A 23,935-nucleotide genomic window follows, 5' to 3' on the forward strand; every position below is an offset into this window, starting at 1 on the left:
CAATGAACAATATCAAATGGAGCAAACGTAAAAGAATTAGACAAATAAATTGGTAAACGTTTACTATTTGATAAACAACAAGAGTTGCAAACATGAGACAAATGGTTCTGATTACAAGAAAAACTAAAATTGCGACGTAAAATATTTAAAACTTCAGTGTCGGGGTGGCCTAGCCAATCATGCCAAGGTTGAGAAGTGGAGGTGAGAAAAATAGCTTGTGGTGGAAGTTGTGGAGGAGTGAAAGGATAGAGATCCCCGGTACTGTTGTGGCGAGAAAGCAATCGTTTAGTTTTGAGGTCCTTTAAAGAAAAACCAAACGAGTCAAATTCCACAGAAACGTTATTGTCACGAGTAAATCGTCTAACAGAAATTAAATTCTTAATTATTTTTCGGCTGTAAAGGACATTTGGTAAAATATATGTTCGATTGGGTAGTGGGTGAAAACCAGTGCCAGATCCAAGAATTGGTATACTATTACCATTACCAACCAAAATAGATGCATTAATAGGATGAGAATGTGGGAGGACAATTTAACCTGGTTCTTGTGTAAGATGGGAGCCAGCACCTGTGTCCATTAGGTCATTGTTCCAAGCAGAGTTGGATTGGTTGAGTTGTACGTGTGCTAGAGCAGCGCTGAGATCAGACGAACTTAAGGCGTTGAAACCAGTGGGCTGCGGCTGCTGCTGATTGTACTGGGCTGCAGTCGGATCACTGAACTGGGCCGGGTTGTAACCTGCAAAAGGGGTCGGGGCTATTGGTATGTTATTAGTATTGGGCGTCCATTGGTTTTGGGTTGGGTAAGGGCATGGTGGGGGAGTGCACCAAGCCCAGTTAGGAAAAGTTGTGTTGGAGGCCCAAGATGGATAAGTGTGACCCGAATGACCTGAGCGACCCCTGCCTCGGCCCCCGCGCCGGTTGTAAGAAGTATGGCCTCTACCTCTGCCACGGGAAGCAGCAGGAGGGTTATCGGAACCACCGAAGTGGGGTTGCGATGGCTGTGCAGGTGTAGCCGATGTATTCTAAGTGACCCCTTGCTGCTAGGCGATTAAAACAGAGCTGTTGGAGCGTTTCCGTGCCTCTATTATGAGAACTTCATCATTAAGCATTGTAATGGCCTGATCCCAATCAACTCTTGCTGATTGATCAGGGTTGCTGTTGTGTTAAACTCCTCTAGAAGCCCGCCTACGAGCTGTAGGACCAGCCTGGAGTCGGAGATTGGCTGGTCGACATCGGCAAGCTGATTTGCCAAATCTGATAATTGTTGACAATAGTCCGCTACCGAAGAACATGAGCCGAGTGTAAGATTGTAAAACCTAGTCTCGAGAGACGCGGTTCGGGCCTTTTTATTACTGAGAAAAATCTTCTCCAACTTCAACCAAGTGGCGTGTGCAGTGGCCTCCGTGTCAAGAATATGCTTCAAGTATTTATCTGATACAGTGTTGAATATCCATTGCATAACCAGGGCATCGATCTCCTTCCACTGAGCATAATTATTGGCTGTGTCATCCGGAGCAGGGACCTGTCAATGTGATTGAGAACCTTATAAGCAACCGCATGTAAACGGAATAATTTGACCCAAGATGTGTAGGTTACGGTGGTGCCGTCAAGGGTTCGGATCTTGGTTTGAATGTTTGTGACCGAATAGGCCGGATGGAGAGGGTTGGATTTGGGGTCGGCTGAAGAACCCAGGGCTGTATCATCTTTTTTTGTCATGGTGGGTTGATCGATGGATTAGGGTTGCAGGTAGATATTGAAAAAATAAAAAAAGAAATTGAAGAGGATTGAGATGGTATTCAGAACCGTGGCTCTGATACCATAAAGGAATGTAATTGTTTAAATCTCAATGAATATTATTGAATGAATGAAGCCCCTTATATAGGGGAAAATACAATCATCTCCTACCATATTAAGGATATCTATAAATACAAGAGATATCCACGATATCTACACCAATATAAAGATAATACTAAACATATAATAATTATCACTAAGACCATAGAGTAAAGAGACATAGTGTTAGATTGAACAACAAACTCCTTCACCACCTGAACAAGATCAAGTGTGGTCATTATTCACAGATGGTGCGTCAAGTGGTGAAGGGTCTGGTGCGGGTCTTAGGTTGGTCAATCCAGAGGGTAACGAATTTACTTATGCTATCAAGTTAGATTTCAAAACTACTAAGAATGAAGCAAAGTATGAAGCGTTTCTGGCAGGATTGCGGATTGCCAAGATACTTGGTGTACAACATTTGGAAGCACAAGTCGATTCGATGTTAATTGCGGGACAAATTAATGGGTCTTATGAAGCAAAAAACGAAGTAATGGCCTCATACTTATCTCAAACAAAGGAACTTATACTTCAGTTACAAATCTGCCGATGCTTAAAGCAAATTGGCTTCCACGAACTTTGAACACTTTTCCAAAGACATCCGCATGAAGTTTTAGACCGTCCATCAGTTCCAAAACACCAGGTGTTAGTCATACAGACGGGAATTGAGTCATGGATGACCCCAATTGTTGCATATTTGTCATCGGGAACACTCCCAGAAAGCAAGTCAGCAGCTCAAAAGATTAGGCACAAGGCATTAAATTATCAATTACAAGATGGGATACTTTGCCGCCGATCATTCATGGACCCGCTTCTCATATGTGTCGATGCGGAAGACGCCAACTATTAAATAAGAGAAATTCATAAAGGAATATGTGGCTTACACGCGGGTCCTAGAATGATGGTGGCTAAGTTAATGAATGCGGGATATTACTGGCCAGTGAATCATGTCGACGCAGTTAATGAAATCAGAAAATGTAACTCATGCCAGCAACATGTACCAAATACATTGAGGCCAAAGAATTAGTTGGTGCCAGTATCATCCGCATGGTCGTTCCAAAAGTGGGCAATTTACATTATGGGACCATTCCCGGAAGCTCCATGACACGTCAAGTTTTTAATAGTGGTAATTGATTATTTCACCAAATGGATTGAAGCTATGCCAGTTGCTTCCATCACTGCTGCAAGTGTGAAAAAGTTCCTACGGGAGTTTATTATTTGCCGCTTTGACCTACCGCAAACATTGGTCAGTGAAAATGGAACTCAATTTGCGGATGGTTGATTACAAGCATGGTTAAAAGAATTACAAATTAACCGAGTATTTACGTCAGTGGCTCACCCGCAGGCAAATAGTCAAGTTGAAAGAGCCAACAGAAGCATCAAAGATGGGATAAAGTACAAGACTTGGAAACAAATGAACCGGGTGGGTTAATGAACTGGCTCATGTGCTATGGGCCTTTAGAACCCAAAAGAAAGCGAGCAACTCAGAAACGCCTTTCAGCTTGACGTATGGTACTGAAACCATGATTTCAGCGGGGATCGGAGTTCCATCCGCAAGAATGTTTTCTGTCATCAACAATGAGGAGGAACTACGTCTGAATCTTAATCTCCTTGAAGAACGACATGAGTTAGCACTTAATCGAGAGAGCAATTACAAATGACAGCTTCAAAAGTATTACGATTCAAAAGTCAAAATTTGCAAATTCTTTGCGGGAGATTTTGTCTTCTACAATAATGAAGCGTCGGGACAAGAACCTGCGAGAAAACTGGCTCTAACTTGGGAAGGACCATATCGAATCAAAGAAATCTTAACGAAAGGTGCTTACAAGTTGGTAAAGTTGGATGGAACCGAGATTCCAAGAACATGGAACATAGGCCAGTTAAAAAAATGCTGCATACGATGGTCCATGTGTCATTATATCAAATTGGCATATCTATTTTTATTTTTGGCCTGCGTGCCACTATTAGTTAGAGGCAATTTGAGTATCACTTCACACTAAAAATTAAATTGTAAACAGCCTTGCATGCCACTTCCTTTTGAGCAATTGTTTAATAAAGATACGATTTGTATACAACTTGCTGTTATGTTTGGCATGCGTGCCAGAAGTGACAAGTGTGTCATTAACTTATACCCGGTGTGCATGCCAAAAGTGACCCACGTGTCGTTAAACTTGTACCCGGTATGCGTGCCTGAAGTGACCCGCGTGTCATTAAACTTATACCTGGTCTACGTGCCAGAATTAACCCGCATGTCATTAAACTTATACCTGGTGTGCATGTCGGAAGTGACCCGCGTGTCATTAAACTTGTACCTGGTGTGCGTGCCAGAAGTGACCCACATGTCATTTAATTTATACCTGGCATGCGTGCAAGAAGTGAACCGCGTGCCATTAAATTTGCCCCTGGTGTGTGTGCTAGATGTGTCACGTGTGTCAATAAAATTCTTATTGGGTATACATAACATTTAAGTAAGCAATCCTTTATTGACATATATGAAAGATCCTAAACGAAACTAATATTATATACAAACAATAAAACAAAGTGAAAGGAAAAGTACTTTATATATAGTCAAAGGAGGATTACAAAATGTTTTATACGATTTCATGATTCGATACATGATTTGATCCAAAAGTTGATTCACACAAAAAAATTAAGAACAAAACAAATCATGAAGATGGAGAATCTTGTTCACTATTATCTACATCAGGGTTGATCGGGTCTTAAGCTTCTTCATGATCAATGTTAAAGTAAGCCTTAAGCTTATCAACTCCATCGTCTTGGGCAGCGAGTTCTTTAATAACATATTGAATAAGGAAGGATAAATTGTCAAAGGCCTTCAACTTAGTGGCATAAATCCCAGCAATATCTTGGCCATACAGTTTGAACTCCTCAATGGGGCGCTTTTCTTCAGAAAATTTCACTCTTTCATCAAACCCGGTGTGACGACCGGCTTGAGAAGAAGCGACAAGCAGTTCCGCAACACAATCCCTAAGTTCAGATCCATGTCACACGTGTTCAATCACCTATAAAAATGTAGAACTGAGCAACAGTTCGATAGCTTATTTGGCAAAGCAAGTTAAAACGAGATATTACCAGAGGAAGCCCTTGAGACATCAACCAATTCTAGTCAGCTAGAGCTTGGTCGACAATAGTCTTTTGTTTAGAACACATTCTACTCAACAAGTTCAGAAATGCGTTGATCTTATTGGGCGGCAGTTCACTCTAAACATCGACCTGTTTTTCTAAGCCTGTTTTGGCTTCTTCAGCTTGCGCTAGTTCATTTTCCTTGGCACGAGTTTGTTTTCGTGAAGCTTCTAGCACTACGTTCTGATGTTTACACGCTTCTTCCCAAGCTTTGGCAGCAGTAGCTTGGCTCGATTTTTCCGCTTCAAGAGATTTTTCAACATCTTTAAGTTACCATTTCGCTGTATTGGCAGTTATGCGGTAGTTATCAGCTTCCTTCTTTGCCACCTCAGCAGCAGTTTCTAATTCTTCCCAGGCGCTCACCATGGCTAACCAGTCTCGATATATTTCTTGGCTAGTGGATATTTCGCTATCCATATTGTAAGAATGAGAATTGGCTAGCTCGTAACGGGGACGCCCGCGTTGGCGTTGGCGTTCAACAGTCGGGATCCCTTGTAGCAAAAATTCATGACACACATCGTTATCCGTAAATAACGACCCCTGACGCAGTAACCAATGAGGATGATGAATCAATGGGTCCTCATGAGGATTTGGTTTACCATAATATCCTGTAGGTCCCATCTCTTCTTGAAACTAAGAAGAGGATGCATGTGGTCCGGTAGATTGAATATGTTGACCTTCATTATCTTTGTGACCATTGGGGGAAGCAAATGGAGAATTATTCTGCGGGTTTTGCTCTGCATCTGAGGAATTGACTTGAAGATTGTCCTACAAATTTCTACCCTTTGATGCAATTATTTTCTCCGTTTCTACGGGTGGTGGAGATTTCGGTGGAGACTTTGGTGGTGATTTTGGAGGAAACCTGGGTGGATACTTCAGTGGAGACCTAGGTGGAGATGACGGATGAGATACGGTTTCTTCAATCACAATACCTTTGAGAGGCATCTTGATAGACTTTGTGGATATAATTAATGTAATCACATTTATCGAAAACATAAAAAGAGCACATTATCATAAGACACACTACCTTTGAAAACCTGGGCAGAAGCAACAAGATTTATACGGTCGCCAAAGTGCATTTTTTTGGACTTCTTCGGAACTGGCATGGAAGGTTTCAACAATCAACCTTTACCTTGCCCAGTGGGGTTGGGTGCACCAATATCAATAACAGCTTGATCGGTTGCGGGTTGTTCTTCTTCACTCACAGTGGCTTCAGCAGTGGTTTTGGCATCATTTGCAGTTTTACTTGATGAGGGATGATGTTTGATCTTTCGGCTTAAACCTACAACGGTGATACTCTCAACATCAGTAGTATCAACAGATGATTCTTCTTCACAGGGTAATGATTCTTTACTAAAAATCAGAAGGACAATCACCCCGCTAGAAGTAAGGGCTGATAAAGGACGAGGATTCAAAACTTCCTCATCTTTAGCAAACATAGCCTTAGATACCATGGTCTTAGGGCATATAGTTGTGGAAAATAAAAAGTTTTTCACGATTATGATCAAGAAACGGTAAAAGCTTAAGGTCACGAGGACGTCGTGCCATCAGACCTGGAACACGGTCCATTAACGCACATAACATCGACCCTCACATGCATTTAGTAAACAACAGTTATTATGATAAAGAAAAGAGATTTTTGAGGAATGGGAAAAATATACTTACTTTCATCAGGTTTCTGGTAGTATGGTTCCTCATCTGGAAACGACCATAGACTACTCATACCCACACTCCCTAAGGCTCCCTCGTTTATAGCTCGCATTGGGGTAGGTGTGCGGGTCATCGTAAGGAACCAAGGGAAATTAGCGTATGTCGCAAGCACAAGATCCGACAGCTTCTCGTTGGGTGGGCGGTAGACCATGTGACAGGAAAAACGACTTCCGGATCCTATAAAAGGTTCGTACGCACTACAGGGTGGTTCTGCTCGAATAATTCCTTTTCCGGTGATCGAACAGTTAAACCATCCACCAAGACTTAACATCTTGTTGAGCACGGCTTTGGCACGACTAAAAAACTCAAAATGTCGTATCCTAATCAACCCAAATGGGTGCATTTGGGATAGATGGATACCGTGACCCGTCAATATACTGGCAAGAAATTTCATTACTGGAAATCGGATATCGGATATTTCTAGTTGTGAAATCCTCGGCATAAACAACCATTTTTCCCTTTGGAGGTTTATTGGCAGTAGATTCTGGGGCGGGAAATTTTGGCCCCCATTCTGGAGCCAATCCATGCAACGTTTACGATATCCTGGAAATCCCTTTCTTTCCAGTTAACAGCGATTTTGTGGATCGACGGACTACTCTTCTTTTCAGCAGCCATAGTGTCAGGTGTAAACGGGAAGCACCGGGCAATGATAAAAAATGGGTAATCAATATTAAGTTAGAGAAAAAGGAGTTGAACAGAAAGATGAAGAAGAAAGACTAATAAAAAAAGTTTATGTCTAAGAGATGTCTTATTTATACCCATCGAAGTTAATGCGATGGGAAAATGCCAGAACAAAGAGAAACCATTGGTCCAATAATGCAACGCCACGTCATGCAGGAAAACTGAAAAAGCGAAAAAAGGGGTACAGTCAGGTACAGTGACAGCCGGCATAAACGTTGCATCACTATACGGCATCTGCAAAGTTGTCACATCCACTCCACCCATACTTATCTTTAAAGACAAAAAAAATCTTCACAACATCATGCAAAAAATTCAATATCCCCATAAAAATAACTTAAGTCCAAAATTTCACCCGCATAAAACTTCACGTGGAAGAAACAATGGAATGGGGAGACTTATAGAGGTAGAGTAGTGAAAAGATCTAAATACCCATAGAGGAACAATCGCAGGTCATCCAGGGCTTCCTCAGAAGTCACCCGCGGAACATTCTCATCACCCTCACAACTTAAGTCATAGGAAGATCAATGAAAAACTCCAAAGACCATCAGCAGATTACTCAAGACTCCCTCAGAGGTCATCCACAAGACATTTCCGTCACACGCGAGATGACAGAAGAGTAACATCAGCAAATCAGTTGTAACCAACTTCCTTCTAGAATATTTACACGAAGATTCTTTCTGGGAAAGCACGTGATGTAACAACCAATGAGGGGAGGACAGCTGGCAAGGTTGTTATAACCGTGCACATGGCCAGTTGTGTTGTCCTATCGTATGCAGACACATTTCAGTTTGTTACAAAGAGCATCTTCTAGAAGAGGACAGATGTACCAATAATATTTGCATAAACTGCCGGCTATAAATACCCTCCCCAATCATCATGAGATATTCATTCACACTTCACATATTACATCACTCACTTAAAGTACTTTCTCTCTATAAGAATTGTACTTATTCTTACGCCGGAGGGTGGTTACGGGAAGACCCCCCCCCCCCACTCTTTCCTTCCTTTAACGAGCTCACGGTGTTCTGTTTTGCAGGTTTCCGTCGCCAGACTTGTTGAATCGTTACTCGTACCACTGAGTTATTTGATATTTAACCCGTATTCTGTGTAACTATATATCTAGCCTATTCTGGTTTAGATCCATGCTTCTTTAGAACCCAATACTATGTCAGTGTGTCACTATAGATTATAGATTACTTTCGGTAAATGCTTATGTAAGTCCCCTGGCCGATGGTGATCGATACGAGATCCGCACGAGATCTAGGAGTGCGGAATCCTTCTAGACTCATTTATGGTGTTATAGACGAAGAACACGATTACACACAAATAAACACACAAATGGGATAAACGAATCTGCAGATCCTTTATATAATAATCAAAATACGTTACATATCGAACGAAAACAAATTACGACCGACCCGAGGTGAGCTCTACCTCGGTTCTGCCCATACGACTCTCTCTTTCTGTTTTTCTCTATGCAACAAAACAAACGAACAACTGAACTACTAACTTTTTCTGAATGCCAAAACCCTAAACATGACACACGTATATATAGATACACAAACCCATGGGCTTGGGCTTGGGCCAGACGGCGAACTTCTCCTAACTTCTCCAATGGCGAAGTTGTTCTAACTTCTCCTATGGTGAAGTTGTTTTAACTTCACCACTACGTCTCAGCTGGTAAGAATTGCATAGCGACGGTCACAAAATGCACCAACAGACTCCCCCTTGACCGTTTCTCTCAATTCTAACTAACACTAAAGATCATCTGTTACAAAACATGCACCTACTGACTCCCCCTTAACTAATGATCTTCTGTGTTATTCTTCAGGTAGGACTCGGTCTTCAGACATTGCTCTGTGATCTTCAAGGTTGAACTTCACGTATACATGCAACATCAATCATGTCCTCAACCAGCAGTGTCTAAATCTGTCTTGTAGCTTCACATATCTACCAATCACCTGACGTCTTCCGTATCAGATCTCCCCTTCAGTGTAAGCCGCTCCGAACTATATCGATTGAGATCTTTGATCTGCATCCCGGTGCCTAATCAATCATCTCAACCATTCGGTTAGTAAGATAAGGTTCAATCTTCAACTACTCAACAACAAGTGATCAGTTTCATCACAAAACCACCTTGACAGAATCTTACACACATGCCCAAATAACCAAATTATGTGTCAATTTCCAACTTTAATTAATATCCCATTCGCAACTTCAACTCCATATCCAAACGAGTCCATAAATTCATTAAAATAGCTGACCCGTAGTTGTTCACATATATGACCAAGAGATACCAATTGTAACTCTTTGTCGGAACAACGTTTTCGGCCTCACAATAATCGTGTAAACCCGGCCATCGGACGAAAACTCCAAAAAAAAAAAAAAATACTATCACCAAATTTTTTTCTCAATGATCCTCTCTTCATATGAATGACATATGAAAATTTCCGTTCAAGAAAATTTCTCAAAAAATACTCTTTTTTTAATACCATATCTTGAACATCGGAGGAAAGGAAAACATATCGTTAGTCTAACCTTTAGCATATCAGAAGTCTGACCAACGGGTGAACTTCACATAACTTCGCCTGTGAACTTCGCCCTTAACTTCGCCTTCATTAAGTTCGCTCCCAATAACTTCGCCCAGTTATAACTTCGCTAACTTCGCCTAGTCATAACTTCGCCATTTTTAACTTCGCCAAAACCCTATAACTTCGCCGACGACATCTGCCCTGACCAAAAATCGATCTGAAACATACCAAAAACACCAAAACGCAGATCTCGAACCATAGCATAAGAGCCTAAGGCTCTGATACCACTTGTAAGTCCCCCTGGCCGATGGTGATCGATACGAGATCCGCATGAGATCTAGGAGTGCGGAATCCTCCTAGACTCGTTTATGGTTTTATAGACGAAGAACATGATTACACACAAACAAACACACAAATGAGATAAACGAATCTGCGGATCCTTTATATAATAATCAAAACACGTTACATACCGAACGAAAACAAATTACGGCTGACCCGAGGTGAGATCTACCTCAGGTCTTCCCACACGACTCTCTCTTTCTGTTTTTCTCTATGCAACAAAACAAACGAACAACTTAACTACTAACTTTTTCTGAATGCCAAAACCCTAAACAAGACACACGTATATATAGATACACAAACCCGCGGGCTTGGGCTTGGGCCAGACGGCGAACTTGTCCTAACTTCGGCAATGGCAAAGTTGTTCTAACTTCGCCTATGGTGAAGTTGTTCTAACTTCACCACTTCGTCTCAACTGGTCATAATTTCATAGCGACGATCACAAAATGCACCAACAGCTTATAACATGTTACAGATTTACTAAAAGAAATTACCCTATACTATTTTGAACAGTTAACTTTACTGAATCATATTATTTATGGTTATTTTCATATGAATTGAATTACTTTTAACATAATTAGGCATGTTAAGAGTGTTATATTTATTTCTGCTTTTTGTCTGCATAAGTTTATGATCCGTGATTCTATGCGTATAGTTTTACAACTTGATAACTAACACTTCATTTATGCTACTTGTCTATGGGTGGAGGGAAAGAGGTGAAAAATAGTTGTGGATGTTAAGAAAAAACCAAAATCTAAGGTTATACTCTACTTTGCGTTACATTAAATTGGAATTTTTAACCTGCTCTAAACTGTTATTTGAAAAGTTAAGCTACACTAGGGATGAGAAAATTAGGTATCGGTAGCGATTGGTACGAGTACCGAACCGTTACCGGTACCGAAATCGATACCAAATTTTTGAGTTTCGGGATCGGTACGGTACCGGTATTTCCCGAATTTTTACCTTCAATACCGATATCGTCCAAGTACCGTACTGAACCGGATATTTTGGTACCGGTACCAGGTACTAAAAATTAGTGATTTTTGGGACTGGTACCAATAACGGTACGGTACCATGCTTATCCTAAGCTACACTACCTATTAGTATCAATTACATAACTGAGAATTGAGTTAACTGATTAATTGTGGTTCATATTTCTTCAAAAGTTATACATTAGATCTTTTAATATTGTTATATATTTAATTCAGTAAAGTTTTGGAAAGTTAAGTTACCCCACCTATGATGTCAGTAAAGGTTCAACCGGAAATCGGTTATGCTGGCGGTCCCGTTAGCACCCTACAACTCGGCTTTGAAAAAACCGGCCGGTTATGAGCGGTCCGCGGTTAAACCGGGAAACCGGATCCACAATCGGACTGGATATAAGAAGAAGTCAACGGAATTAACCCTCTATTCGCCGGATCTGAACCAAAATGAACAAAACTCGTTTTCCATTTTCTGGATTTGTAGTCTGTGACACTCGTCAATTTCAGGTTAACTCCGTTAATCCAAACTCCGTCAATTCAAACTTAATATCACTAGAAATAAACGCACATCTCATTACATTTAAACTAGGGTTTTAAATGACGCTTGACAATCACTACACATGTAGTCTTTCGGGATTGCACCGAAACGCACACGATTCGACTCAAACCATTGGTGAACGAACGACAAATATCAAAACAACAAATACTTGATAATTATGCGTTAATCTATATGTTACTTGATAAGTTATGTGTAATACTAAACACAAGAGACAAGAGTTATTGTTTACACTAGAAATTGAATAACTAAAAGTAGAGGGGCCTTTGTGAAACATACTTAATATTATAATATTAATAAAACCCTAAACTCCCTCCCCTTCCCCTTAATCGATCGGCTCCCCTCTCCCTCTCCCTTTGGACGGCCGAAAGCAAGAACACACACACACAAGTATTTTTCCAAGCTTCATCAAAGGAATTAAGGTGCTAGATAGGTAATTAACAACTTCTCTATGCATTCTATGTGTTAAATTTTGATATTGAATGGGTTAATCAAAACCCTAAATTCTTGAAAGTGATTATTAAGATGAGTTAGGGTTTGATTGTATGTTTGATGATGATTTGCTAGTGAATTAATAACTAGTTGTGTTATAATTGCTTGTTAATTACTTGTTCTTTGATTTTAAACTTTCAAGTAAAACCCTAACTATGTGTGTAACGTAAAATGATATGCATGATTGGTAAATCTTGTGTCTAGAGTGTTATATGCATGGATTATGGTTCATAGATTGTTGTTATGTTGAGTTTTGATGTAAACTGGTACTGGACAGATTGTTAAATTGATGTTTAGACGACTGTAACTGGATGTTAATGTGGTAATTGGTCGAAATTATTAACACTACAGTGTACTAGGTTGAGTCTAGTTTCTAAAGAGTCCAAATTTGTAATTTTTGGACGTGTAAAAGTTAACTTTTATTATTTACAAAACTGTAGTGCAAGTCTGAATTGTGAGGTCTGCTGTTAAGCTGTTTTGAAATTATCATATCTCATAAAATACAAGACCAAATGAGTTGGTTCCACTTCTAGAAGTTAAAAATTTGAGTTAATAATCTAACCCAATTGGTCTTGCATTAATTTAATTTACCATTTAACGGGAATAACAAATATCATTCTGTTGCGCATGATTTTGACTGTTGTGAGTTTACTGTAATGTTTTGGTCTCTGTGAGAAAACTATGTGGAATAAAAATACAATATAAATATTTCTGGAAACCTAACTTATGTGTGCTTTTGTTACGATTTTTGGTGAATTAATTGATATGTTATGATCTGTTGAATAGAGTAATCTTTCAAGTAGAAATCTGTCTTGATAAAACTAGCTGTTGAACTATGTGAAAATACATGAAACGTGTTTGTTAATAGATAATTGCCATGTTTTGACTAAATTGCCCTTGTGGGGAGATAATTTACTAGTAATGTACAATGTTAGTATTTGATGCTTAAGTAGTTGTATACACATGTAACGTGTCACCAATGTGTTTGTCGAGTCACACATAATTCACAAACGAAACACGAAACGTATCTCATGCATAGGTATTATGTGCCGAGTCTAGAGACTCAATAGTAGTTTAAATACTTAGAGAATCTCATTTTTATTTTAGATCACTAGTGAGGATTTTCTTTGACACGCATCTCTCGGATTTGTTTTTGAATTCTTCGCAAACAGTGAGTTTCACGTTCCCCTTTTACTCTTTTAAACGCTTTTTACTTGGGGGAGATAACATACTCCAAACACTTTAGATTTTGTTATTGGTTATATATCGCTTGTAAGGCTAAGTGGAAAACAAACCAACTAAAGTCCTTCATAACATCGAACCGTTTAGTATTTGTATAATAGCGAGTCACTGTTGCGTAGTACTACTGGGTTTGACAAACCCCACCCAACTCTAAACTCGATTGTAGGTCGAGTGGGTGTAATCTTGGCTAACACACTACCATGGTCGTGGTTGACATGGTGGCAAGGCATATGATAAACAGTCAGCTTCGGTGTCGAACACTTAGTAATACTTGTTTTATAGGCTAGCTACCTATTGATATATAATTGACTTAACATTATTTGGTAACGCAAACGCAAACACTTAAACGTAAACGTTTTCCTTTATTTATATATGTGAACTCACCAACCCTGTGTTGACACTTTTAGTATGTTATTCTCAGGAAGCCGTGGCGGGCGCGCAGTATAGGGACATGCATTTCATTGAATACTATCGTTTTGAAAACTTGCTTTTAAACTTTTATTAATTTGGTTTTAAGTTGTCCTGCGTGACGCAACACTTGACTTATGATTTACGCTTCCGCATTCATTAAACTTTAATATTTGTGGTTTAAAAACTTTGAATATGATGTTTGATTATAACTATTGATTCCGATCCTGTTAGTTCACACTCTCTGACGGTAAAACTCCGTTAGTGGGTTTTGAGGGTGTGACATAGTCCACTTCACATTTCTAGTCGTCAGCACACATTGTCTTTGCGAGATCTGTATTCAACTTGGTATTTTCATTTTGATTTTGAAATAAAAAAGAAGTTTGTTGTAGAGAGAGAACAGAAATATTGTTTAGGGAAGAAGAAAGACATAAAATTAATAATAAATAAAAAGAAAAAGATAGCCCTATTAGACCATGTGTAGCCGTCATAAAGCCACACCCCTTGGTGTCTGCGCCATGTGACGTCCAGTCAAATCTATGGTTTTTTACAAAAACATGGTTTAGTCGTAACTCTCCACCCCTAAGCGTTATGCGCCACGTGGCACCAGTCACTATTAATTTTTTGTTTTTTTAATAATAATTCATTTCAATAATTAAATATAAAATTAAAAAACTACATTAAAATTTAAAAAATACATTAAACTCACAAATAAAAACTAAATTAAAATTAAAAAAATACATTAAATTAAAAAATACAACAATAAATAATAATAAGACTACATGTTGCATTTTTCAAAATATTTTGCTTGCCGGATTACTTTTAGAGATTGAACTCTAGGGTCGTCTTTGGATAACTCATTTGTTAAAACCTCGATGTCGTGGTCCAATTCATTCCTTTTATGTACTTTGACGGTGTCCAAATTTACTTGAAGACGTTTAGCTCCAAGTTCTTGTATATCTTTGAGTCGAATGTTCATTTCTTTGAAATGACTTTCCATTTCAATATTCGAACCCGTTGCCGACGACGACGCGACCTCTTTTCCCTTTCCCTTGCTTCCTCTACCCCCCGGTAAAGGCATCTCGGTAATATCCGCATAGGGATTCCCGACTTCATTATCGCATAAGTTGAAGTTTCGAGCGTCGGAACGGGGCGTTTCTAGATCAACCAAGGACGATGTTTTAGACCTTTTTAGGCTGACCACTTTCGGTGTCGGCCTCCATAACCGGGGCCCATTTAGGGTGAAACCTCAGGTGTTGTTTTCAAATGCCAAAGTAATTGAAGCTCCCCGAGGTCTTATGTTGATACTCTATCAATGCCCTTTCCATGATTTTCGCGTCAGAGACACCGCTGCTCCACGTTCGAGTCATCCGAGAGTGAACCGCATGGAAATCCGTGCATTTGGTGTTTATATTGGTCCATTTCGACAGTAAGGAATCTTTTTCTCGACGCGAGTCCCCACCAAGTTCGTGGAATAACTCTTTAATTTTGTTCCAAGATATGCCCGATGCTTGAAAGTTCGCTAAAAAAAATAAAAACATTACAAGTTCAATGTTTGTTCTAAGAAATTTAAAAAATATATATATTTTTTAAAAACTTACCACACTCGGGATCTTCCGATATCACGCACCAAGCACGAGCACATAGTTCCCACTCTTCGATACTCCACGGTATAGTGTTCTTTTTAGTCTGAGGTTCGCCGACGGGTTTCGTTACGTGTTTTCTCGGACGTCCACGTTGGCTCGAACCGCCGCGAGTCTTCGGGAAGAGTTGTGGCTCCGAGTTGAATTGTGTCTCCGGCACCGTCTCATCGTCGGGTTGGGAACCCGAACTGGCCATCATGTTTGTGGTTGGGTTTTGGAAACCGGGCACCGTATTTAGGTTAGGGGCTCCGGAACTTAGATATCGCATGTATGCGACCATATGCGCTTCGAACGGATACGGGGATTGAGGGACGAGGACGGTTGGCATCGGGACGGTAGATGGGTTCGGTTGTGGGTTATTCGGGTCGGGATTGTTTGCATTGCCTTGACGGACATATTGACCGAAACCGAGAACATTTTGGCTGTCAAACGAAAACATTTTGGTAGTAGTAGAATTGTGTAAAAAATATATGATAGAGAAGTAGTAGAATTGTGGAAAAAAAATTGAGGTTTGGGTTTGTTTTTATAGTATATTTGTGTTAATATTTAAAAAAAAATAATCCAAACGGCTATTTCCTCAACGGATATATTTTTTGAAAACTGTGCCATTTCTCTCGTCACACATAAAACGTCGGACCAAAAAAAAAAAACAACCCAAAACGCCCGGGGGGGGGGGGGCGTTATACCCCATAACGCGACAATAAAACCTCGACTACGCTTGGTCTTATTCTTAGAAGTTGAAGTGAAAGACAAAAAAGTATATTTTAATATCTATACACCTACATCATTTGTCAATTAGTTTCTTAATTGTAATTATATATACTACAATTGCAAACTTTGTTTGCAAATCCACTAGAGCCTGTAGCAATCGGTTCACCCCTTGCCGATTACAGTGGTCTGGCGGGGGTATGAACCATCACTGTTTTCTGTTTATCCCTTCCAACGATAGAGAAAGAGGGAGAGGGGTGTTACCAGCGGATTCCCGGCCGCTTCGATGATGATGTACATTCCTTTGTTTTTGCCCCATCTGATGTTTTCTTTATCCATTAAATTAATAAGAACATGAATGTAATGAAACAGACCTATATGCATGTGTTTCTCTATTATGAATTATGTGTGAAACTGGTCAAATGAAACATATATACATATATATATATATATAAGAACTTGAACTTTGTTTATTTTTAATTTTTTTTATATTTGATCCAGGTACATGAAAAAAGAATTCTCCTTTGCCTAGTTAACAAAAACATTAGTGATATGTTTAGCAGGTAAATTCTCATTTCAATGTTTTTTAAATTTTACACATTTACTCATTAACAAGCTGATTGGATTTGGGGCTACTGTATAAGGGTATGTGTTTGATAGTAGGGTGGAATGAGAATGAGTATATCACCATAACTATTTCTTCTTACCTTGAATGTAATCTTATATGATCATGGTAAATTAGTAGACAAAGTGAAGAAGACTTTGCAGTTTTGACTGTAATCTTCAGATTTTCTGAGTTTTTTTTTCCATAATCGTGGTTTCAATTAGGGTTTGATTGTTGCGGGGCTTAATGTTTTGTGGTTTCAATTAGCATAATTCAAAATTAGTTGAGTAAGTTGTATCGATATAGTTTATTTGGTTGATTAGTGCAGGAAGTTAACACTGAAAATCTGTATACTTTGGTGACAGTTGATTATTTGACCCAATTATGCTTGCATTTGTTTTAATGACGGCTGTTTGTTTTTGATTACTCTTAACAGGTTATTGCAAGTTTGATGAGGCAATGAATGTGAAGGCATTATGAATATAGGGAATGAAGCAACTTTGATCAGCAACGTATATAGAGAGGGTAATACCATCTCTCACTTTCAAGATTATTTTCTAACATTTCCTTATTTTAGTTACCATGATGATCATCGTTTTTGAGTTTTGAGGACAAATTGCAATAACAGGATACTGGTACTTTGGTTCTTATTTGAGTAATTTCGATATAAAACACCTTTGAAACATGTTGATGTGGTTGAATGATCTGTATAATAACCTCAACTTAAAAAGACTAAACCCAAAAAAAATAATTTCATTAATGAACAAATAAAGAGTTGAAAACTTGTAGGCTTATGCTCATATGTGTGTAGTAGACTGAACCACTTTTATGTGAAATCACAGGTTCTTAGGAGGAGGTGAAACCCAGTCGCATAAACAAATAGGGCATTAGTTGGGGTGATCAATATAGGCTTAAGGTAACTTTCGATGTTGTGTTATTTTCCAAGTTTCATAAAAGAAGTAATACGAGTCAGGCCTGTTGTCGCTCATGATTTTGTTTGATGATGTTAAGCAAACATTTTAAAGCTTATATGTTCTAAATTTATCAAATTCCTCTCCTAAAATATCTTTTCAGAACATTTAAGGAAAAATGTAATTACAGTTAACAAAATTACAAGAAAGTGGCAAAATAAACGGGTCTGGTCATGATTAATGATTTTCATAAAAGTGAATGTAATATGCAGAGTGAACCGAATTTATGGAAAAAAACTTTTTTCTGTGATAGACCTACAAGAGGGCCAAGGAAAGAGCCCAACAAGCATCGGTGGCACCGCCACTACCAACAATGCTCAAAAGAAGCGAAAACGAGAGACGAATAATGCATATAAAGAGTAAAAAGCCTCCGTGAAGCTTTTGTTTCTTGGTTGAATATGTGATTATGTTAATAATACATCTATGTTATCATAATCAAGGTTAGCTTAACTGAATCTGTAGCTCTTTAGTTTATATTAATTGTATTCTAAGTAAAATTTGTGAAGATAAACATGATTTGTGGGTTATTAGTGGCAAAAACTAACAGCACTAAGCAAGAGAACTTATTTGGATTCTTTTAATCCCTACCAGTTTTGAGTTTTAATAATTTTGTGAGTTTGATGGTCATTGAGCCTTTTGTATTCTTTATACATGACAAATGTGCAAGTAATCTTTGTATATGTATAATGCGTGTGTGCAGTAAACAATATTGTATAAATATGAAGGTGCTTCTGTTATGTTTACCAACTAATGTAAATACAAAGTTTTGTTAGTAAATGAGTCAAGTTTTGTTGAGGATGTAAATGAGTCAAAACTCCTTGGTCATATCAAGGAATGTAACTCTTTTAACTACTCAAACATTATTTTTGAAGATTTATGTAGTCGAGGAGAGATGATTTTGAGTTTTGGTCATCAACGTCTGAGATTGATGGTTTCACCCACAAACACCGCGAAACGGGGGTGAAAATACTAGTTTAATTTAAAATGAAACCATTATAGCCATCAATTGAATATTCACACGTATTGCGTTTCGTATTTTACATATATAATTTTTAATACTATTTATGATATCACGGTTTGTACATCCAGTCCGATCAGTGACCCGGTGAGTCTACCGGTTCGCTGCCCAGTCTGGTTTTAAAAATATTGAAGAAAAGAGAGAGTACTGCTGCTACACCAGGGAATAATTGGAAACTCACAAACCCATTGGAAGATAAAAAGGGTAATATTGACAATTTGCAGATTCGTTAAAAGATTTGAATTATCCATGACTATTGGAGTATTTGTGTATGTATTGTTTGTTTATCTTCATTATATTATACTTTTGTAATATTAGATTGGAATATTTGTTTACTATATTTACATGTTTTGTGGCCATCCTGACGTTTTGGACTTGAAAGGGAGGGAAGGAACAAGTATACAAATACAATACCATTGACTACAGTAAAGCTTAAAAGGAGTCTTACAAATATAAATATATAAAGTTTATATTTATGTTAAGTTGTTTAATTTGAAAGAAAAAACTTACATACCCGCCCGAGGCATCACTTTAACGCCAACCGAGCCCGTGGCATCACTTTTTTTATTTAAATAATTTATATAGTTTAATACATAATTAAAAAATAAATGTTGAGTGGGTATTTGGGTTGAGTGGATAAACCACCCCTTTAAATTGAGTAGTTTTGGGTTGTTTATAGGTGACGCTACTTGTTTGTTGAGTTAGTAGCTTTGTTGAATATGTGAATCATTTCCTCACCCTATTGACTACAAGTCTATAACATACATCATTGATGGATTATGTAACACTTAAATTCCTATAACCAACAGTATTGTGACCACGTTTCATACCAGTCGCGAAACGCTCTGATTTCTTGTATCGTAAACTATAATTAATATAAATTTTGTTATAGTAAATTCCGGTACCATAATTAGAGGTGCACAAAAAACCCAAACCTAGAACCGGACACGGAAAAAAAAAACCCGGAACCGGTTTTTTTATACCCGGTTTTTAATACCCGAACCCGTATCCGACCCTACCCGTAGTGTACGGATAGGGTATGCATTTTAGTATCAAAACCCGTACCCGAATCGGAATCGATTTCTACTCGGTAATACCCGAAAACCCGAACCGGTTCCATACCCGGAACCTGGTTTTTCCAATACCCGAAACTGGGTTTTTCAAATACCCGAAATGTAACCAGAAAATACCCGAAAAATACCCCTAAAAAGTGCAACCCCTAAAAAATTTCAATCTATACTCAGAAAAAAATTTCAACCCGAAACTGGGTTTTTCCAATAGCCGGAAATAGGGTTTTTAAATACCCGGTTTTATACACGACCCGAACCCGATACATAAGTACGGTTTTTAGAGGCAATACTCAGACCCGAACCCGACCCAGTATTGCTAATACCCGATTATACCCGAACTCGGTTTCGTACCCGAACCCTGGTTTTTCTGATACCCGATTGTGCGCTTCTAACCATAACTAATCAAACCCATACTGATCAAATTTTCAATGCGTCCCGCCGCAACGCATGGACACTTTTACTATATTTACTATATTTACGTAACGAAAATTCATGGGCCTTGTAAAAGAAAAGAATAATATAACACCTAAAAGCAAGCCCATAAACGAAACCATAGCCTCTCACTCCATCCTCTGTTCTGCAGTAGTATAATTTTTCCTGTCAAACTATTTTTTCAACTCAGATCCGTTTCTAAACCGTTAACAAGATATGATCATATGGTTTGGAGACGGATCTGAATTGGACAGATAATTGGATAACTCAGACTTCCGTTGTATGGTGGTGGTATAGTGATTCACAGAGTTTAAGGTTTTATTTGGCTATATATATATTTTTGTTTAGATTTACGTTGTCCTCTATGAAAATATTAACTTTTTGGCTCATATTTTTTTTTTTCAAAGTGTTCTTTTTCTTTTTTAAATGTCTAGTGGTGTATTAATTATGTTTCTCTAATAATCGCCTTTAATTATATGTTATAGGTTTCCTGATTTGTAACAAAAATCCAGGTTTGATACGATGTTTTATTGTCCCTTTACAATGGGTTGATTGTATTTTAAAGGTTGCAGCAATACTACGTTGCTAGAAGTATGTATTTTCATTATGTTTTATACTGCCTTGCAGGTTGATGTCTTCTCTTAATAATCCGTTTTTTGATGTTTTGATGAACTGATTCTGCTTTATTACTAAAAGCAAAGAAAACTTTACCTATTTACCCCTTCATCTGTCCATTAGTTACTTGAGTAAACAAAATCTGATAATTACAATCTCAAAACAACACAAGCATATACAAACACTATCTCCTACAACCCATCTAACTAAAGTTGAGTACTAGATTCTGAACGGGGTGTAAACTTGCCGAGCTGAGCCAGAGCTCGGATTGGTTAACTTACCGAAGCTCGCACTCGAATTGTTAATTCTTAACGTTAGGCTCGAGCTCGTTTATTTAACTAACTTAGTTTTAGGCTCGAGCACTCTCGATTCAAGCTTTTAGAGAGCCTATCTCGAGCAGCTCACAAGTAGCTTGGCTTGTTTACAACCTGCATTCTGATTATATAATATCACCCCATAATCACTTTCAAAAAGCACTTCCAAACACACAACACCTATTCAATTCAACAAAGTTACTAATAAATAACTAACCATTTTTGTGTTAACACTCCCCTCTCCTGCAGCATCATTTTTAGCTGGGTTATAAAAACCAAAGCTAGCCGGTTGCGTATGCCTACTAGCAATAATAATCTGCCGCTTCCATGCCTCTCTAGTTGATATCCCTTTGTCATCTAATATCAGCTGCAATTTACACATTAAAAAGGCACAAACAAAACATAATAATATTATATATTTTCTTAATTATAAAAAGACAACTAAGAGACACAAAACTGGTTTTGCTGGTCAGCCACCCCAGTAAACCGAAAACCGAAGAAAAGAAGACAAATTTCGCAACATGGTTGGTATTTTATGAACAATTTTGTATCTGGAACATCGTAAAGAATTATAGTTTTTATTCGGTATTAAAAAATGAAATCCTAGTGTAACCAGGGGAAACTGGTAGTTCACTCTATTTTATATATTTGTTAGTGAGGGCATATTAGTCTTAACGGTGTAAGTGAGTTTGACTGAAATGACAAAAAATGAAACCACAGTGTACATTAGGGGGGAAAATTGATGAAGGTGTCAAAAGTGATCAGACCACAAGGACGAAAATGACAGTTTACTCTAATAAGCAATATTATATGTTTGTCTTCCAATTCTTACCATATCAGGATCAGAAAAGAAGCTATAAATTTGTGCTCGGTACCAACTTGCAGCACATACAGGGTTTCCTTCTAACCATAAATTCTGAAGTGATGGAAGACCAGTTAGGAGTTCAAGTTCTTCAAAACTAGAAATGGCATTGTAGGAAAGATCAAGGCCCTCCAGTGACTTTAGATTCTCGATCCCACGAATAGTAGTCAAAGCATTGTACCTCAACACCAATTTTGCAATTTGACATGATACCTACATACAACCGAACCTAGTAAATCACTTATAGTAAACTATTTGTAGGGTCTCGGGCAGCTAAGACCCCGGCTCTGAAAACCTTATGTTAACATGCAAATTATACTATCTAGGCTTGTAAACGAACACGAATGGGCATGTTCATGTTCATTCGTTTAACTTTAACCAAACACGAACACAAACAATCAAACGAGCGTGGTTTTCTCGTTGTGTTCACTTGTTAACAGTATAAACAAACGGTTTACAAAGGCGAACAGACGAATATTACTGAACATAGATGAACAAGCATGAGTGGGGGAACACGAATTAAAAGCAAATGTGAACATCAATTTGTTGGGCCTAAAAAATAAAACTAGACTAAATTGTTAAGGCTGATATTTTATTTCATAAAAGTAGACTTAAATTAATTGACCCAAAAAATATTAAATCAATATATTAACGAACACACTTAAAGAAACTTAAACTAATGAACATAGATGAACAAACATAAACAAGCGTAAATGAGCATACGTTCACGAACATAAATGAACGAACAAGACATGTGTTTGTTCATGCTCATTCATTTAATAAATGAACATAAAGGTTCAAATCATCAACCAAACAAAAGGTTCAATAAATGATAACATTTACAAAAGTAATTATTTACATGATATTGTAAGTCAACAGGAAGGAAGGGGTTATAAGGTATGTATGGTATGCTTGATTTGATTATTGATCCGTGATTATAAGAATGTGAATTAAGCTTACCTTACTAAATGAAGCAATTGTTCTCAAGTGATTGAAACCAAGGTCTAGGTGCTTCAACTTGCTGCATCTCCATAGATTATCCACTTTAGAAAACTTGTTTCTACTTAGATCAAGGGTTTCAACCACAGGTAGAAGTCTCAAGGAATCATCCATCAAAACCAAGCCATTAGAAGCACAGGAGACGAACGATAATCGCTTCCACTGAGGGGAGTCCTCTGTGGCAGCAATTCGACTGGCGAAAACATGTCGAACCGCATCCTGTTGAGGTCACCTCAACAAGAAAGAAACGTACACCTAGTGATGTATATATATAACCTAAAGATAGCAAAACAATAATAATAATAATAATAATAAACTGTTAATGTTACGTACGGTTGAATTATAACAAACAATCTTCTCGAGCGTATGCCTAAGCTCCACAAGACCTGTGGCGGGCGAGGTGGAGAGATCGCAGCCTCTCATCTCCAAGACCTTGAGCCTCCCAAACATGAAGAGACATATCGGCGTAGGATCCCTGCATGGCTGCAGCGACACCACCTTCAAGGACGTAAGCATCCTGAGGATCCTCCGGAGCTGCTCGAGGGCGCGGTGGTCGCCCAAGTCAGAGACGTAGGCGCGGAAGTAATTGACGGGGGCGCCGGCGAGCATGCGTTCGAGCTCGGACAAGGATTGGAGCCTGCATTGGACGTAGCGAAGGCCGACGGGGTTGAGTTTGAGGACGATGGTGTCGTCGAGCAATGGAGCGGTGTGGTCTTCCACGAACGTCAGGAGGGAGTCCAGGTAATGGTCGTCGGTCATGGTGGACATGGTTTGGGAGTGCAAAAG

At 38.5% G+C, this 23,935-nt stretch overlaps 2 protein-coding genes across 2 annotated transcripts; both read right to left on the bottom strand.

Moving 5' to 3' along the window:
- Positions 1–1,081: 1,081 nt before the first annotated feature.
- Positions 1,082–2,069, bottom strand: LOC143565537 (uncharacterized). Its single transcript, XM_077052491.1, has 3 exons — positions 1,995–2,069; positions 1,927–1,944; positions 1,082–1,519 (listed from the first exon to the last, which is right to left on the bottom strand). Exons 1-3 carry the CDS (start codon positions 2,067–2,069, stop codon positions 1,082–1,084), a joined length of 531 nt encoding a protein of 176 aa, XP_076908606.1.
- A 13,106-nt stretch (positions 2,070–15,175) lies between these two features.
- LOC143565538 (uncharacterized) lies at positions 15,176–23,917 on the bottom strand. Its single transcript, XM_077052492.1, has 7 exons — positions 23,483–23,917; positions 23,111–23,368; positions 22,121–22,363; positions 21,506–21,655; positions 16,529–16,593; positions 15,515–15,978; positions 15,176–15,435 (listed from the first exon to the last, which is right to left on the bottom strand). The coding sequence occupies exons 1-7, from the start codon at positions 23,915–23,917 to the stop codon at positions 15,176–15,178; spliced, it is 1,875 nt and encodes a 624-aa protein (XP_076908607.1).
- Between the last annotated feature and the right edge of the window lie 18 nt (positions 23,918–23,935).

Source organism: Bidens hawaiensis, unplaced genomic scaffold (genome assembly GCF_021521415.1).
Source record: "Bidens hawaiensis isolate Kalapana, Puna unplaced genomic scaffold, B.hawaiensis_p1.1 tig00022403_1, whole genome shotgun sequence".
Classification (NCBI taxonomy): Eukaryota; Viridiplantae; Streptophyta; class Magnoliopsida; order Asterales; family Asteraceae; genus Bidens; species Bidens hawaiensis.